At 42.3% G+C, this 16,713-nt stretch overlaps 1 protein-coding gene across 2 annotated transcripts in view; it reads right to left on the bottom strand.

Moving 5' to 3' along the window:
* ARHGAP8 (Rho GTPase activating protein 8) overlaps positions 1–16,713 on the bottom strand; it is a 110,811-nt gene that overhangs the window by 18,374 nt on the left and 75,724 nt on the right. Inside the window, exons 12-13 of one of the 2 annotated variants that reach the window (XM_049822592.1) lie at positions 14,343–14,446; positions 7,549–7,729 (exon numbers count right to left, since the gene is read on the bottom strand). In XM_049822592.1, coding sequence (XP_049678549.1) covers positions 7,549–7,729; positions 14,343–14,446 — 285 coding nt within the window. Of the gene's footprint in view, positions 1–7,125; positions 7,730–14,342; positions 14,447–16,713 lie in introns of those variants that run through there. The other variant, XM_049822591.1, reaches the window with a different exon arrangement.

Genomic DNA, 16,713 nt, shown 5'->3' with positions numbered 1-16,713 from the left:
GGGTGTCAGGGCTTGTGAAAGCGCTCTACAAAGCCTCACATTATTTTCATCCTCTCATTTATATTACTTTGTAAAAGCTCTTTTGGTGCAGAAGACAGTGATATTATCTCACTGAATTTTAATGTTATTTTGTAACGGAATGGATTTGTTTTGTCCTTGTGCCATGGCCACTTAACCCATCAGGGCTGGCAGTGTGCACTCTGAACCCTGGAAGGCTTCTGCCACAGTATTGCTTGGGAGGTCAGCCACAAGCCAAAGATAAGAAAAAAAAAGACTTATTCAGGCTTCAGAACAGAATGTGGGGATGGGAATAGAATGTAGGTCTGCTAATCCTTCTGCAAAGGTGGAAGTGGTTTGTGATAGTCCCACATCTTGCTTGTGCAGTGGTTTTGCAGCAGCATTAAGTACGCCAAGCAGATGGGACTAACATGAAAGCATTTGGGGGGCTAGTGGCTGCTGCTCTTTGGTAGCCCAGTGAGCATGAGGGAGCTCCTGTACTGAGAGGGAAAGCGAGGAGGGAAACAAGTCCCCTCTACAACTCCTAACATGGAACAAGGCAGACACCGACACCAGCCCCATGCCTTGCTCGGCTCTATGCACATGTTCAGAGTAGAGAGCTGTGCAGCCTGATGAGATGCTGTTTCTATTCTGGGCATGGTTATTAAATACAAGATTAGCTTTACTGGACATCACCTGTGGCTGCAGTTCATGCATGCACCAGTATACTAAGTTTTCCAAAAGATAGAGACTGATGAGGAAGGCTGGGAGAGGTGGGAAATGCAGAAAGGAAAAGATCTTCCTAACTTCTTTTCCCCTTCATCACAACAAGTGTTGGGTATTAGATATAAAAGCTCAATCTAGTTATCAAAAGCATAACCACCTTTCTGCTTCAGAGATGGGGGAAACACGATTTCGGCAATTTCACTCACTGAGACACTGTAATCTGAAACTCCCCCACAGAACCAAACCTCTTGCGGTTTCTGCTCAGTTCATCCAGCCGCAGAATGGCCACGGGAGCCTCGGACCACTCCTATCCCCACAAAACACAGTGGGGAACACATGCGTGAGCGCAAACACCATCGCCCAACTTCAGCAGCATGCTGATGAAGACGGATGTAAACAGCAATAACGCAGAGGATGCAGCATTAAGGGGTGGGAAATATATAGGGAGAAAAAAGACAACACTGGCAGGTGAAACAGGGGGAGAACGTGTTTCTTCGGAAGCTTTTGAAACAGAGAAACTAAGTAAGTACCTTACTACAGCTCTTACTATTTTTAGAGCTTTGGGTCAAAAAATTCTTGGGTGAAGTGTCAAAAATCCACCCATCCAAAGACTCTTCCATGACTGCTGCAGAAATCCAGTTCAGACACTAAAGATGATGCAGTTTGGTGCATTTTACAGTTGCTTTTTATTGTCCCATTAATTAAGGGGATAATTTTCATGGCCCAAGTGTAAGAGGCTCTAAACTGCTTTTGTGGGCAATTAAAGGTTGAAGCGCAGAAATAATTTGAGAGTACAATTCAGTATCGGGGAACATGATCCATGTAACAGAGGAAAAAAACCCCCTCAAAATATAGAAAACCTGATTTCCTATTAGGCTTGAGGAGGTTGGCATTAATGTCTGCGCTAGCAGGAGCTTAAATGAGTAAGTTTTTGAGGATCGAAGCAAAAGAAAATGAGGCAGGTAGTAGACCAGGCTGTGTTTTGGAGAAGCACGTTTCCATGTTGCAGCCTGCAGTTTTGCCCCCCAAACATTTGGATCACACATCAGATCCAGCCGCTCCCAACAACAGGCACGAGCCCTAACCCTGTGAGTGACAAGCTCCTGCTCTGGGGACTACAGACAGACTGCCACGCAGGAAAGCAGTCTCTGCATGATGATTGCACCATGGAGAAATCAGGGCCACAGAAAAAAAGCCAGCTTTAATGATCAGTCAGCTATGTGTGTCATCTCCCCCGGCTCCAGCAGAACTCCCGCCTTACCTCTGGCAATAATTCCAACGCTGCGTGGGGAAAGGCGACGGCATCTCAAAAGAGACCATGAGTGGGAAGCAGCGATGCTCATCTCCCCCGCTCCGGAGCACTGCAGAGGCCAGCAGAGCCAGACAATTCGGGGTAACAGCTTTTAGGTGCCGATAGGCCCACTGTGGAAAAGGGCTTTTTTCCTGGTTGTATTTGCAAGTTTCCTTCTTGGTCTCCAGGCCAGTTCACTATCCAGGTCACCCACATAACCCAAAGAAATCTCATCGGCTAAGGCAGTCCTTTCTCAAGCTTTCTGGTTTGCAAGGAAGAAGACGGTGTTTGTAGCCCCCCACTACAATCCTCCACTGTTCTCAGATGATGCTGGAGGGCACTGGAATCCTTTTGCTGTATTAGGTGCAATACACTGAAATGGCTTTCCAAGCTGTGCATGGATAAAGACAAAAATCAAACTCTTCAGATGGTGAAAATGAGTATTACTCTACCAGGAAAGGCAGAATAATACCCTCCACACATCAGCCACGCGTATCATTCAACACATGATTTACATACTTCTCTCAGTCCTACCTTTGGCTTCAATGGAGATGTGCCTACTTAGAGCAGTGTACGTTTGCTTCTGACTTCTCTTTGTAAGTAAGAACATGTTAGAAATTAATAGAGTATGAGCAGGAACATGACTGGCCAGTAGAGCTTCAACTGAACATGAGCTTCTCACCTCACGAACTACAGGTGCTGGCAGTAACTCTGACTGCCTTCCCCCACGCCCCAACACCCCCCCAGCCACTTGAAAAGTGGGAGTGTTGGCAAACCTACATTTTCCAGGGTTGTGAAGACAAAATATTCAGGAAATAAAGGGGGTGGGGGGGTGTGACTGTACCGTCAATACTGTGGTGGGTTGACCCTGGCTGGACATGAGGTGCCCCCCAAAGCCACTCTATCACTGCCCTCCTCAGCTGGACAGGGGAGAGAAAATACAACAAAAGGCTCGTGGGTCGAGAAAAGGACAGAGAGAGATCACTGAACAATTACTGTCACAGGCAAAACAGAAGTGACTTGGGGAAAAAAATAATTTATTACAAATCAGAGTAAGATAATGAGAAATAAAACCGAATCTTGAAAACAACTTCCCCCCCACCCCTCCCTCCTTCCTAGGCTCAACTCCACTCCCAATTTTCTCTACCTCTTCCTCACCAGCAGCACAGGGGGACAGGGAAATGGGGCTTGGGGCCAGTTCATCACACCTTGTCTCTGCCGCTCCTTTCTCTTCACAGGCAGGACTCCTCACTCTTCCTCTGCTCCAGCGTGGGGTCCCTCCCACGGGAGACGGTCCTCCACAAACTTCTCTAACGTGGGTCCTTACCACGGGCTGCAGTCCTTCAGGCACAGACTGCTCCAGCGTGGGTCCCCCAAGGGGTCACAAGTCCTCCAGCAAACCTGATCCAGCGTGGACCTCCCTGGGCTGCAGGGGGACAGCCTGCCTCACCAGGGTCTTCATCACCACGGGCTGCAGGGGAATCTCTGCTCCGGCGCCTGGAGCATCTCCTTCCCCTCCTTCTTCACTGGCCTGGGCATCTGCAGAGTTGTTTCTCTCACATGTTCTCACTCCTCTCTCCAGCTGCAGTTGCACAGTTTTTTCCCCCCTCTGCTTAAATATGTTTTCCCAGCGGTGCTACGACCGCCACTGATGGGCTCGGCCTTGGCCACACAAACCCAATACAACCCCATTAAAAGTTCAACTTGCTACCTAAGTACACATTGAACATGTGAATCAAGTATCTGGGGCTTTTCTGTTATTAGTTTTCTCATGAGTGGATGAATATATTAAAGTTTCTAAAACTGAGAGATTCCGCAATGGATGCCACTCGAGGAGTACAGCACACACAGACAGATCATCTGCACACATGTAAGTGATATCCATTTATGGAAGTTTTTTGTAAGAACTGTAAAGACCTCCCTTGGTTAATGACATTGTTCAATCTTCTTACATTTCTTCATAGATTCAGGGTAGAAAAGTATTCCCTTCCCCCTTTGGTGCTTGTTGCTAGAGGCATCCTGATAATCAGACTAATCTTGGGACCAATTTTCAACTCCTAACAGCTCAGTAAACTAAAATGCTTAGGCAATTTATTCTCTGTATATTGTCAGCTAGGTAACACCTGATTTCTCATTCCATGACTGCATTTTATTGTTTTAAACTGAAATCCAGCATGTGTGTTTCCAACAGATTATCTCCATAATCACTTTCTTTTTGCTATGGAAATGATCTGAAAATTGTTCTTTGATATGAGAGAAGAGTTCACAAGGCCACACTGTACAAAAGCTTGAATCGTGCAATTATCATTTGTAAAGAGAAACTGTTATCAAAGTAACTGCAGGGGACACCTCCAGGACTCCTCTTAGAGTCAGGAAATTTGAAACATATATTTCTCTAACATGAATTTCACTCCAAACCCCTTCTGAATAATTCATGAGAGCTGATTTAATGTCATAGTTAAGTCTGGCACTCAGGACAGAGAGTGGGGGCTTCTGCCACAGATGGCGGATTTCACCAGTTCCATTGGGGTGGGGGGGACAGAGCTGGGCTCTCATCACTAGGAGGGTTTTGCTACCAAGGTGCCTTCGATTTGGGAAAGTCACTTCCCTGCGGCAGGCAGGCTTGCAGGGGAAGGCTGAGGTGGAGGTAAGTACCTTCCTTACTTCTGTCTCAGGCTGCCTGCTGGGGAGACAGGAAGGTAGAGGGGAGCAGGAGCCCCCCGTCCCGTCCCGTCCCCCTGCCACACTCTGCCCACCAGTGCTAACGGCAATCAGAACCAGAGCCTCTACTTTTCTTAAGCAGCATCAAATTACCTGCACTGGCAGATAACAGATGTTATCTGGTCTTTAAAGGAAGAAGGCACCTTGAGATGAGAAGACGCCATTTTACTCTTCATTCACTAAATGAGAGGCGCTATAAATTGCTGGAAAACGGTAGTTTACAAAGCAGTAAAAGGAAGACCTGCAGTTTGGCATGTGACCAATACCAAAAGAGTGAGTCTGGTTTTGACTATCAACTTACATGCTTACAGGCAGGCAAATTAGCCGAAGGGATGCTCGTTGCTTGTACCTTCTACTTGTAAAAGTAAAGGGGTCAGAGGCAGCTGTGCCCCAAGGGGTCACTTCACCAGCATGACTGCTGCTGCCAAATTCCCGCTCTCTCCCAACCTGCGCTGAGTTGGAGAACTAAATCTCTTGAGGGCTCTGAGGGTCTGTGAGGGCTCCCCAGGCTCTGGGGACTTCTTGAGCAAGGCTGACTTCCATGAACTCAGGATTTCATCCCATGGGCCTCTGGTATGTTACTGTGCTAAAACTATTTGGGACTCACATTCTCATTACGCAGTGTAGCCTGTAGACTAAATGCCATTTGATGTTGCTGGATTTTTGGAAGAGGACATGGGGAAATGGAAAACAACCATATTAAAGGACTTATCAGCACTTAAAGCACTTTTCTAACGCCAGGTGCTCCTTCTTTTTACAGACAGCAAAATTAACGCATATATATTTTGACCAAGGTCAGAGAGTGGCAAAATACTCAGGTTTTGTTAATCCCCAGAGGCCAAACTCCTCCCCTACACGAACAGGGTGCTGATGCACAGAACCATGCTGCCAAGTTGCTGAGCAGTGTTGAGTGTAATTGTGTTTGTTTTTCACAATACAACAAGGCCAGGATGCTGTCACTGATAACTCATATGTAAAGCCGATGAGTTGCAATACAAAACTACAACAGTTTTACCCTTGGCAATCTCACGTTGCTGAAATGCAACAGTTATGAATGCTTGTTAATTATTCTTTGTATTATGCAAGATTTTATATTTAAATGGGTGTCATAGGTGGTTGTTACCTATTCAAAAGCCAAAAGGTTGTCTTTAAGACACATGAGGAACTGGGGAAAACACAACTGTGACGTGAGAAGTTGGTCCTAACACATCTTGTTCTAAAGCCTCTGTATTTTTCAAATTTTAATCATTGCCTAATGCTGTAGATGACACCTACTGGGCAAATGAAGGTCTGGCACATCCAGCATTCCACAGCCTTCCGAATACTTGGTTATTTCCTGAAATTGCTGACAAGAACAAATCCTCTTTACTCTCTGCAATAAGATTTTGTTGCACCCTTTACACAGGCAGGCAATTCGTAACTGCTAAGAGGAAGGCCAGAAGTACAAACCCTCAACTCACTAGAACCTACAGGATAAAAAGTGGCTCTTTGTTTGCAGAGGAGAGGATGCCTAAATAGTCCTCCTGAGACTATTAGTTTTACTGGAGTCTAAATAGTCCCTCTGTTTTGTTAGCTTTGTACGGAAGCAGGAAGACCAGAGCATTAGGGAAAATACCACTTATGTTTTTTACCACTGGTTAATTTTCTTTTGCTTTGCAGACAACTATAATGATAACTTCGTTACACCACCCCATTACCAGTGTTAAACAATGAAATAGCAGTGTGTTAAGAGTTCATCAAATACAAGCAATATTAATAGCATAGTTAGAAAGAAAACACTGAAAATTCTCCCTTTATGTTGGCTAATTATTCACATTGGGACTAATAATAGACTTTTAATCTATAAAAATGATATTAGGTATATTATCCAAGTTGTTGCTCTTACTGCTTTCTAGAGAAACTGATTTGAAGAGCAAATTTCTATTAACTCAAACAGCAAAAGCATGCAGCCCAAACATTAGGGGTACTCTTCTCAAAATTTGTCTATATTCTGTATTATGCACTCACTGATATAGCTCCACTGATGAAAATTCCAAGTATTTAGAGAAAAAAGCCCTTAAGATTATTGCTCCACATTTGAACTTGCAGGAAGAAAAAAACTTCCACACATTTTGCATGTGCAGCTACAGTGATTAACTGCATATATTAGATATTTGCAAGCATAATTAGTTAGCTGTCTGCACAACTCAAATTACCCAGGAAACACTTTATCCTCCATGGTAATTGCAAACCTGATGTGCCACAACTGCCCACGCCTTTTTTGTGTAAAACAAGACACTTAAATATATGGAAAAATAGTTTAGGAATTTTAGTATCTTAAAAATTGATTCCATCTTTATTAACTTAATAGGGAAATTTCTAACAAACTTGCATTCAAATCAAAAAAAAAAGAAGAAAGCTGCACATTCAGGAGTGGTCCAGAACTTAGCTTTGCCCATGCAGAAAATAATGCCACATAGTAAGGTCTCCAGATCCCCAAAAAAATGACAGACTGGCACGTAGTGTCATGATTTTTTTTAACATGCCAGTTTTTGTCAGCTGCTCAAGTTTCATAAGGGAATTCACTTTGACCTACTGGTCTTTGAATGTTCACGTACATCTTCTCCCCCATGTAATGAGAATATATGGGGCAGTGTGCTCCTCCCAACATCTTTGGTATTTGGAAAGCTATAGAAACTTTACTCTGTTTTGAAAGTTTTCTTTGCAGGAGAAAGCCCCGAATATAAAGCTCCCACCAGTTGAGGCACAGAGACCTTTCCCTCAGGCAGCCATACTCCATTTTCCTTTCTGGGACCATTAAGGTAAGATCTCACCAGGCACTGTTCGGGAGTTGAATATATTCGTGTAGAAATCTATCAGTAGTTCAGTGAAGAGATTCAGAGGTACCAGAGCACTCAGGGAGGCTGTTCCTTTTGACGGCCAGCTCAAATTCAAACCAAAGACACAGGCCAGGCTGGATGCTGTCATTCTGTTATATATGCTCTCCTGTGAAACCTGGAAAAACATAAACATGAATATGCAGACAGGTGCCCCAGAGTGAGAGACGAGACACCACCCTGTATTGAGGATGGTCAAATGATGGGAGTAGACCCTGGCCTCAGGTACCTCACTGGCTTCTTAACAGCCTCGGGGCTGACTATGCAGCCTAGAGCTATGATGGGGCCACTGGAGTCTGTGTCCCTCAAGGACAAGATAAGATGTCAGTAAGTCAAGCAAAAGGGCTGAATTGTTTCCTCACACTAGGAAAATTAATTGTTTTCAATCTTTCTATATGGAATCTATGGATATCTCTGCTGAGGGGCAGGGAAGGATAGCATAAACAAACAGTGATCCCACCTGCTTCAGTACTAAGTCCTCTATAGAATAAACCTTGAGGACTTCTGAAGTTGTTTGCAAGGGTTTAGAAGGATTTTTTTTTTTCTTCCACTGATGCATGACTTCGCTTCCAATTATCCCCACATCCACCCAATTCCTCTGAAGCAATGGAGGTGAAAATGGGCTGCAGGTAAAATACACAGCACTGAAATCTGTTCTGCACCTGGATGATGTGTCCTACTCCCATCTGTGGATGTGAGCCCAGAACTGGGTAGCAGGAGTATTTATTTTTTCTCTGTGTGAGTTTGTCAGGGAATTTGCTCTCCTGCATTGCACGGCTGGTATCTAAAGCCCAATATGGTCTGGGTGTCCTATATGACAAGTTCTCTGTTACTGTAAAGAGCTAGCAAGCTGAAGGTGCTCTTGATTCCTCCCGACCTAGGTAATTCATCCAGTTCTCAGGCTGATGGTTGCAGTTGTTGATCAGTAATCTGTCATGGGAAGACCATGCAGTCACAAACTGCGATGTACAGGTTACTCTGAAGCTGTCATCTCAGAACGGAACAAGGAATTATCGGGCAAAGTCTCCCATGTATTCTTCCTGCTACAATTTCAAGTGGAATAGGAAAGCAAAAATTCTGCTTCTCACTGTCTCTCCATTTCTGCCTTGCCATAGAGCCTACTGAAAAGGCACCGCTGTAGTGCTATGAAAAGCCTAAGGGCACTAGAGGAAAATCCAAGAAACATTATGATCATGTGAACACTTCTTAGCATATGCACAAACTCCAGTTGCCCTCTGCCTGGTACCACAGGTTCCATTCCCCTCTGTCTCCTACAGCACAGTCCCACCCTCCTCAGTGTGTTACCTTCCAAGGAGCCTATTTGCTCAGCCATGAGGGGATGTAATGCCCTTTAGACAGGTGCACAGGATGGAACTCTTTTCCTTGAGGGACATGAAGAAGCACTTATGTGCCCAAAAGCATAAAATTTTCTTCCTAACCATATTAATTTTTCCAATAATAGGTACTATTTTTCCTTCCAATCTTTGCCTTACACTTCTGGGACATGAGAGCTACAATGATGCTACTTCTGCTACAAATGTTAAAGGCTTCAATTGTTTTTAAGGTCACGAAGCAGGGATAGATAAAGGAGGGAGATACTGATGGCATAACCACCTTTTCAAAGGATTGACTTCACAGCTTGAGAATAAAAAGTCATCAGATTAAACGGCAATGCCTGCTTCATGACCTTATGCAAAACCCACATCATTCTCTCTAGAGCACGAACCGCATATAACCTGCTGACCTTCACATACTGCTCTCAGTGCACTATTTAACTACACAGAAAAACCAACAAGCCCATCTTGTTCATTTAATCTGCTCAGATGAGACCAGCTCAAAAAAAGAGTTCATTATACTACAGCAATATAGCAAAATCTAAACTACTACCAAAATAACTGGTGAGGGAAAATGATTAGGACAATTATGAGTAGTACCCCGTTAACAAGGAGACGCTAGACCTAGGTACCCTGAAGGTAGCTGGACAATGAAGCTGGTGTTTGGATACTAATACATATACAAGGTTAGGGACTGCATTCTGGCCTTTGAGTCAGGTGGCTCATACTGGCTGCATCCGCACTGTGTAATGTTGTACATGTAAAACTCCTGTGGACCAAGGAGAAATTATTTTTTGGTGTTTCTTTCAGTTGAAAGTCTCTAAAATAACGTGAGAGCTACAGCGTGTCACATTGTGTTTTCTATTGCACAAAACCAAAGATATGTGCTGTATATCCTAAGGCAGGTGCCTTAAGTCCATACAGGGCAGGTACCCTGTGATGGCACAGAAGCGTGTGGTGTAGTACTGGAGGACAGCGGAGGGTGGAAGGAGCCAAACCTGTTTCAGTTGTCTTCCCCCAGTTTTTGGGAGTGTTCCCTGACACACTCCATCCCGCAAGTCATGTACAGCTGCTGTCTTTAAGCGCTAGTTGAAACACACCCAGCTGTTGAAACACACAAAGCCGCTGCCTTCAAAGGCCAATGTTCCAGCTCAAAGCAATAACACTGTGACTTGCTGGTAGAGCTAGATTTATTTTTAATCTTTAGGCCAACTATTTCAAAGAATGCTTCTAATTCCCAAATGAAACCATCTCTTCCCACCCACCACCACTCTGTGAGCATTTCAAGGAGACAATCAATGTTGAAATGATCAACAAAAATAGCCATGACACAGCTTCTCCTGAGAGAGAAAATCCTTAAGATAAAATGAAACAGTGATTATATCATCTGAGGCAGAGCTACACTAAGCCTTATCTGTGAGTCATCAATGAGGCTGACACTTAGGAATTCAAGGGAGACACAGCATGTTGCTTCACTCCAAAATGCACAGCAATCCCTTCCTCAGCAGATCCACGAAAAAGTGTGCAAATTAATAATCTTTGCCAGCTCGTCAAGAGTTGCAAGCAAGGAAGCCTTGTCATACCAGTAGTAATGGCTTTATCCCTCCCCGAGGGGATCAGGCTTCACACCATCTCAACCCTCTCACTACTCCAATGCCAGATTTCTTTCTCAAATGTCATGAACACATCTACTTCATCTACAACACCATCATGGGCAGCTGATGTTTTCTTCCAACACTAGATGATGTAAGGGCAGCATGCAGTCAGCCAACCTCTTTATGGGCTGCCCCTCTAAATAACTGCATCCCAAAGGTACGTTCTATTTAAGAAAAACAAATGACATCTTTAGCATTTGGACTAAGCCCCTCGACTCCTTCTTTGATTCCCTCACTAAGTTAGCAACCGTCATCTGTTTCAAGTGAAAACACACTGGCTCTGTCAATTTGACAAGCTAATAAAAGACAATTCTCCAAGGACCTAGATCGTATTTTTGAAGGAATCATCTGAACTTCACAGAAAAGTATTACAACAAAGAACTACACAGCTCCAGTTTGTTGGTTTTTTCCCCCCTTTCACTGGAACATGTACGGAAAACTCATTAAGTAACAAAGTCTGTCCGCTAGAAAGGTAAAACTTGTATGTTGCAAAACTCATCATTGGGAATAAACACTGAAGATTTAGTGCCACATCAACAAATGCAAAATACACATCTTCACCATCCCAGAATAAACGCCCAGCTCCCCCCAGCAAAATTGTGACAATTTTTGGATTCCACATCCTGGCATCCCAGCACCCTCATGGATACTGCAGGAGTGAAACCAGACAGCCACTACACTACCTAGTGAACTTAAACAGTGAAATACAGAGGGTAGAAATAGCCAATTACCATCACATTTGAAAAATATAAGGACATCACCACCTCTTTGGTTTCTCAGTCACAATGCTGAAAGGAACTCCACAAAACATTTTCAAAAGAAAATTACTAGATATTATAACACCCCCACAAACTGACTGGAAATACAAGTTTCTAGCCCCCACTCTCAGCTACCTCGCAGACGTGCCAGCTGCTTGTACCTGCTCCATGAGGCTTAGTCATCTAATCCTTCCCAGTTAAAGATCTGAAGCACAGTTCATGGGCCCCAAATCCTTCCGCATTTTTTCTAGTTGGTCCAAGTTTGACTTTTTGAATTTGGCAGGTTTTTGCAATGTTCTTTCAGCCAAGTCAGCCACCCTTCCCCTGTATCAGGCATGACTGCAGGGACAGAAATAAGCAGCAGAGAAGGAAAGTGTGTAAACATAGAGAGGGGGCTGTATCAGCTGGTACCAAAACCAAAGACATGGTTATAAAAACACAATCTAGATGATATTATACAAACTTTCCTGATTGTTTAGCCTTGGACTGTCATGGAAAACTACAATTACAGTTTTCGACTAAATGGTTTCTGGCTTCAGAACTGGATAACTGTAGCCCTCAGAGTGCTTTGCCAAGTAATTTGCAAGATGACAACTTTGAGCCCTTTAAGTTTGCATGTGCATTCATAAATCCACTTCACTGCATGTGCAATGCGGGGCTTGTGGAAAACAAACACTTGTTTGTGCACACTCCCCTCTTGTGAGATCAGCTGAGCAAGAACAGACATTTTTTACAGACTTAATTCAGGGACTGACTTGTGAAAACCGGCCTTTGTTTTCCCTCTTGCTCCCGGTTGCCCAATTCTGCCTAGGGAGCGCAGTCCACTGCATCTCCAAGAGGACCCTGCAAATCCCTCTCTAGCAGCGAGATGCGCTGCAAAGTGGAGGTGGACAGCTTATACCTTTCAGAGCACACTAGGCTCATTACTGGCAAAATCAGTAATCTAAGGTTAAAGAATTTGGGCCTATTTTTTAAATTCAAGCCTGTTACTTCTGTAGGAGTTGCACCGTTTTGCTGTAGCACCCTGGGACTAGAAGGAGCTGTTGTATTAAGAAGGGGGCTGAGACTGCAGAGAAAACAGGGTTTTTTTTCTTTTCCTCCTTCCACAAGCCTATATCAAATCTGGAGCGTTCAAAACCTGTATCTAGTGATTACAATTCATCCCACTTCACGAAATTACCACAAGTACCTCTTGCACTACTCGAGGCTGAGCTCATGGAAGAATTAAATTGCCTCTTACACCTAAGAAGGTTGATGCTTACAGGTAAAAACTAGGATTATTGGTAGAGTGCTCTGTTAAAGTTTGAATTGTGGCAGCTTGTGCAGCACACCGATCTGCAATGAATAGAAATCTCTAGCTCCTAGATTGTTTCACATTCCCTTGACCTTTCCAAATGCAAATATTCCCTGAGACATTAAGGATGAAAAGCTATGGATCAGCAAAAATTGCAGATCTGAGCACTAGTATCAACTTGACGCTGTGCTTTACATAACAAGGCATACTCAAAAATAATGCTATGTTCTGTTGCCCAATTACAGAAAACACTATGTAGTACTTTTGCACACCTCATTAACACCTCAAGTGCTCAGCTCTTAAGAAGTGCATTGAGATGGTGTATTTATTATTGGAACAAAGTCACTTACACGATTCATAACACTGAGGAGAGATATCAGTTGCTAAAATAATAGCAAATGACACGAGGATTTCCTTAATAGCATTAGAGTTCAGCTAAGCAACAGTAAACGAACATGTGGGTATTATAGGAACCTTGCAAGTGCTGTCTGAGTGAGGGTTGTATCAATGTGTTTCCTTTAATCTTGCTTTTCTCTAGAGTTCTGATAGAAAAAGGGATTACATGTACTCATTTCTGAGATATGCTACTGCTAGAATATGGCAAACATGATTGTACCCCAAGAACAGTTACTGAGGGCTAATTCCCCTGCTGGTGAAAATCAGCATCATTCCACATACATGATCGCTTTGGTGGGCTCTTAGGACTTCTGAAGGCTAGATCACTTTACTTAGGTGTCAGCTACGCCATAATCCTCAATTTTAGCACCTGGGTTTGAAAAAATGCAATCTGCAAAATACAATGCATTGGATAAGGCAGAAGGAAGGGAAATTTACACTCCTATTACTGTCTTGTCCTGCATATAAATTGGCAACCAAAGGATATCACTAGGCTAACTGTAAAACTATTTGTAATGGCTGTTCCCCAAACCCTCAGGCTTGTGGGGTTTTCGAAAATGGGTTAAAAAAAAAAAGAGAAAATCAAAAAGTAGGACAAAAGACACATGATTTCATTTATCATGAAGCATACCAAAAATCCTTGCAAAATGGCACGTTGGAATTTTTTCATTTAACACTGTAGTAAATTAGAGAATGAAAGACTATTTTAAACAGGAAAATGTTATTTTTAAGATTTAATATAAAATATTTTGCTGATTGTTGTTCTAAAGGTCATTAATATTTCTATAATTTTCTAAAATGACACTAACTTATTTGGTGGTTTTTTTGCCCAAGATTTATACTTTGGAGAAAAAAGGTGATTTCACCTAATTTTTCTCCAGCACTGAAAATTACACAACCACTATTTTCAGGCTTTTTTTCACTCCAAAATAGGAAAAAACCAAAAACCTAAATCATTAAAAACATCCATTTGTGAATGTGGAGTGGAAGGGACAGGACTTTTAAATATTCCAGTGCAGGCACAGTTCCACTTAAATTTACACTGTACTTTTCATTACATCTAAAGAATTTCATGGTGAAGGGACGGCCAGACCATCGTTTAGCAGTGACTCTTATCAGAACTGAAGGGTTCTACATCCTGAGTTCACTCCATTGGCAAGTACTGCACAACCACCTCACCATACTTTTAAATTATTCAGTTTTATTTTCTGTGGAGATGTTAAATGCTGCATTAACAAGAACAGGTTTAGAAAGAAAAGACCAGCACTATTTTGGAAATTTTGCCTATACTTACCATATGGAGAAAGCATATCAGATATTTCAGAACAACGTAATTGTGTTCAGGAAGTCCTTGAATGATTTGCTTACATCTGGTGACTCGTAAACTGCTCTCCACACCTGCAATGTCGAAGTCAGTCTTAACTCCAAACCATCAAAATATTACCGAGAAATAATACCTTATTTATATCTGCTGGAATTACTTTAGATACTCATCTGTAAAACAGACCACAAAATTCAGCTCTACTAACCTCCACGACCACAGTCACAGGTAAGGTTATCCCTTTGAATGTCCCTATCATATTTTGCATTATCCTGTATCTGGCTAAGACTAACTTCCAGAGTATTTTCTTGATTCAGGGAAAGAGCCAAAATAATTTCTTTGTTAGAGAGGACTTCCAAAGGTCTTGATTTGAATTCCATTATCTCTCCACGCACTGAATCCAGACGTCTGGTTTTTATGCTCTGATTTTATTCTTGCTGAGACACAGTCCTGCACAAAATGCTCTTCTGGCACACTACTAACTTTAAAAACACTTCTGTGATTCTGCAGGAAACTATTCTGTCTTGGCAAAAATTTATGAGATGGCCACTTGGGTGGGCAAGAATTTTCTAGAGATGAACTTGAGCAGGTTCATTAACTCATTTCTACAGACGGGCAAAACCAGAACTGGACCCCAAACTCTTTGCATCATCTAGACACTCTGGGTGAGAATTACACTAACACTGGATTATATTTCAAATGCTGTACCAAGTGACTTTTTCTCCTTTTTTTGCTGGAATATTGTAATTATTTTAGTACTGGAAGTTTAACACCAATTTGGAGAAAGGCCTGATGATTACAATCATGCCTGACCTAACCAGACGATTTGTGCTGATGTTTTTTCTGCATTTGTTGCATTTCTCTCTCCCTTTCCTTGACACAGCTAGAGGTGTGCATAAGTATGTGTGCATGCACAAAATTCCAGCATGTTAAATGTTCCCTCAAGCTCTGAATTAAATACGTGAAGCTATACTGTGGTGAGCTGTGTTGACATTTTTCCTACTGCAAAGCTACCAGTTCCCGTAAAACACAATAATCTGAGTCCCAAGAATTTTTTTGTCAGCCTTCTGCAGAGTAAATAATGGAGGAATTGTAGCAATACTGGGTAAAGGAACTCTTGTTAGCAGTTTTCATGACCAAAGAAGAAGTTCTTTGACAATTATAAGCTTCAAGGTTTATTAATTTTTTTAGTTAGTCACTCGGGTAATTTATTTCACAGCTCCCATCAATAACTCTTTAAAAAAAAATGTTTCAGATGAGACACTAAAGAGAAAAGCTTCACTATCATTTCAAAGTACTGTAAAGCAGAGAGACTGTATTTCTGGGTCTGCAGGTTAAGAGATGTAATAGATACATCACACACTGCTCTGGTGTCTTCCAGAAGACAGAATGAGAATTTTCAAATCATCCCAAGACAGCTGTCTGTGATCACACCTCTTCAAAGCTCCCTTCTGCACTGTATTCATAGAGAATATGACGTTGCTGCAGTCCAGCCTGGCTTTCAAGCTTAAGATCTTTTAAAATCAGGATATCACCACAGCACCAAGAAAAGATAGTGGACATCACACTGCATAACAAGAAAGCCCAAGGAGAAATTCTCTTAAATTCCACTTTTCAACATATTTTGTCAACATTTAAAACACCAGTAAACAAAAATAACGTGAATGAACATTTCACAGGCGCTTTACCAAGAAAAACCTTCCAGCGTTCCTAGGACAATGCATTGATCTCAGATTCTTTTCAGACATGTTCACATTTTTCACTTAGCTCTAGCACGAAGTAACATCATGTCCACAAAGTCAGCACAAGATTAATTCAGCAAAAATTAACATTTATATATACTTTTTCCAAATTTCTTCTATTCTTTCCTCAGTTCTGAGTGACAATCTTTACTCCCTCCACTTCTACAACCTCCCTGTGAACAGACCTGTTTTTCTCAGTGCCCTGAGATATTTAGTGTGTGGACAGATGAATCCTTGATTTGAAAGGTGGTGATTATACAGACTTGCAAATAGAAAACCAGGACAGGCCTTCAGAGGATTATGAACATGACCTGATTAAGTTCTTAATGGAAAAGCATAAATAAAGTTAATGATATGAAATAGTACATGTAGATGCTAGTGATGGGCGCAGTATAAGAATTTTGCCTAGAATATGGTATATCTAGGTACACTACACTTGCTGCACTTCTACACTTTACAAACATGTAGCAATTGAGATTTGTACCCCATCCGAATTATTTTTGTGCCCCACCCCAACAGCAACAGTCATTATAGTGATGATAACCTATACTTTGCAACAGCATCAGCTCATAGTTACCAGAGGTACACTAACAGGTTCTGTT

This window comes from Accipiter gentilis, chromosome 18 (assembly GCF_929443795.1).
Source record: "Accipiter gentilis chromosome 18, bAccGen1.1, whole genome shotgun sequence".
In the NCBI taxonomy this organism is placed as follows: domain Eukaryota; kingdom Metazoa; phylum Chordata; class Aves; order Accipitriformes; family Accipitridae; genus Astur; species Astur gentilis.
Note: the sequence above shows the minus strand (reverse complement) of the source record. Positions and strands in the feature narration are given on the sequence as shown.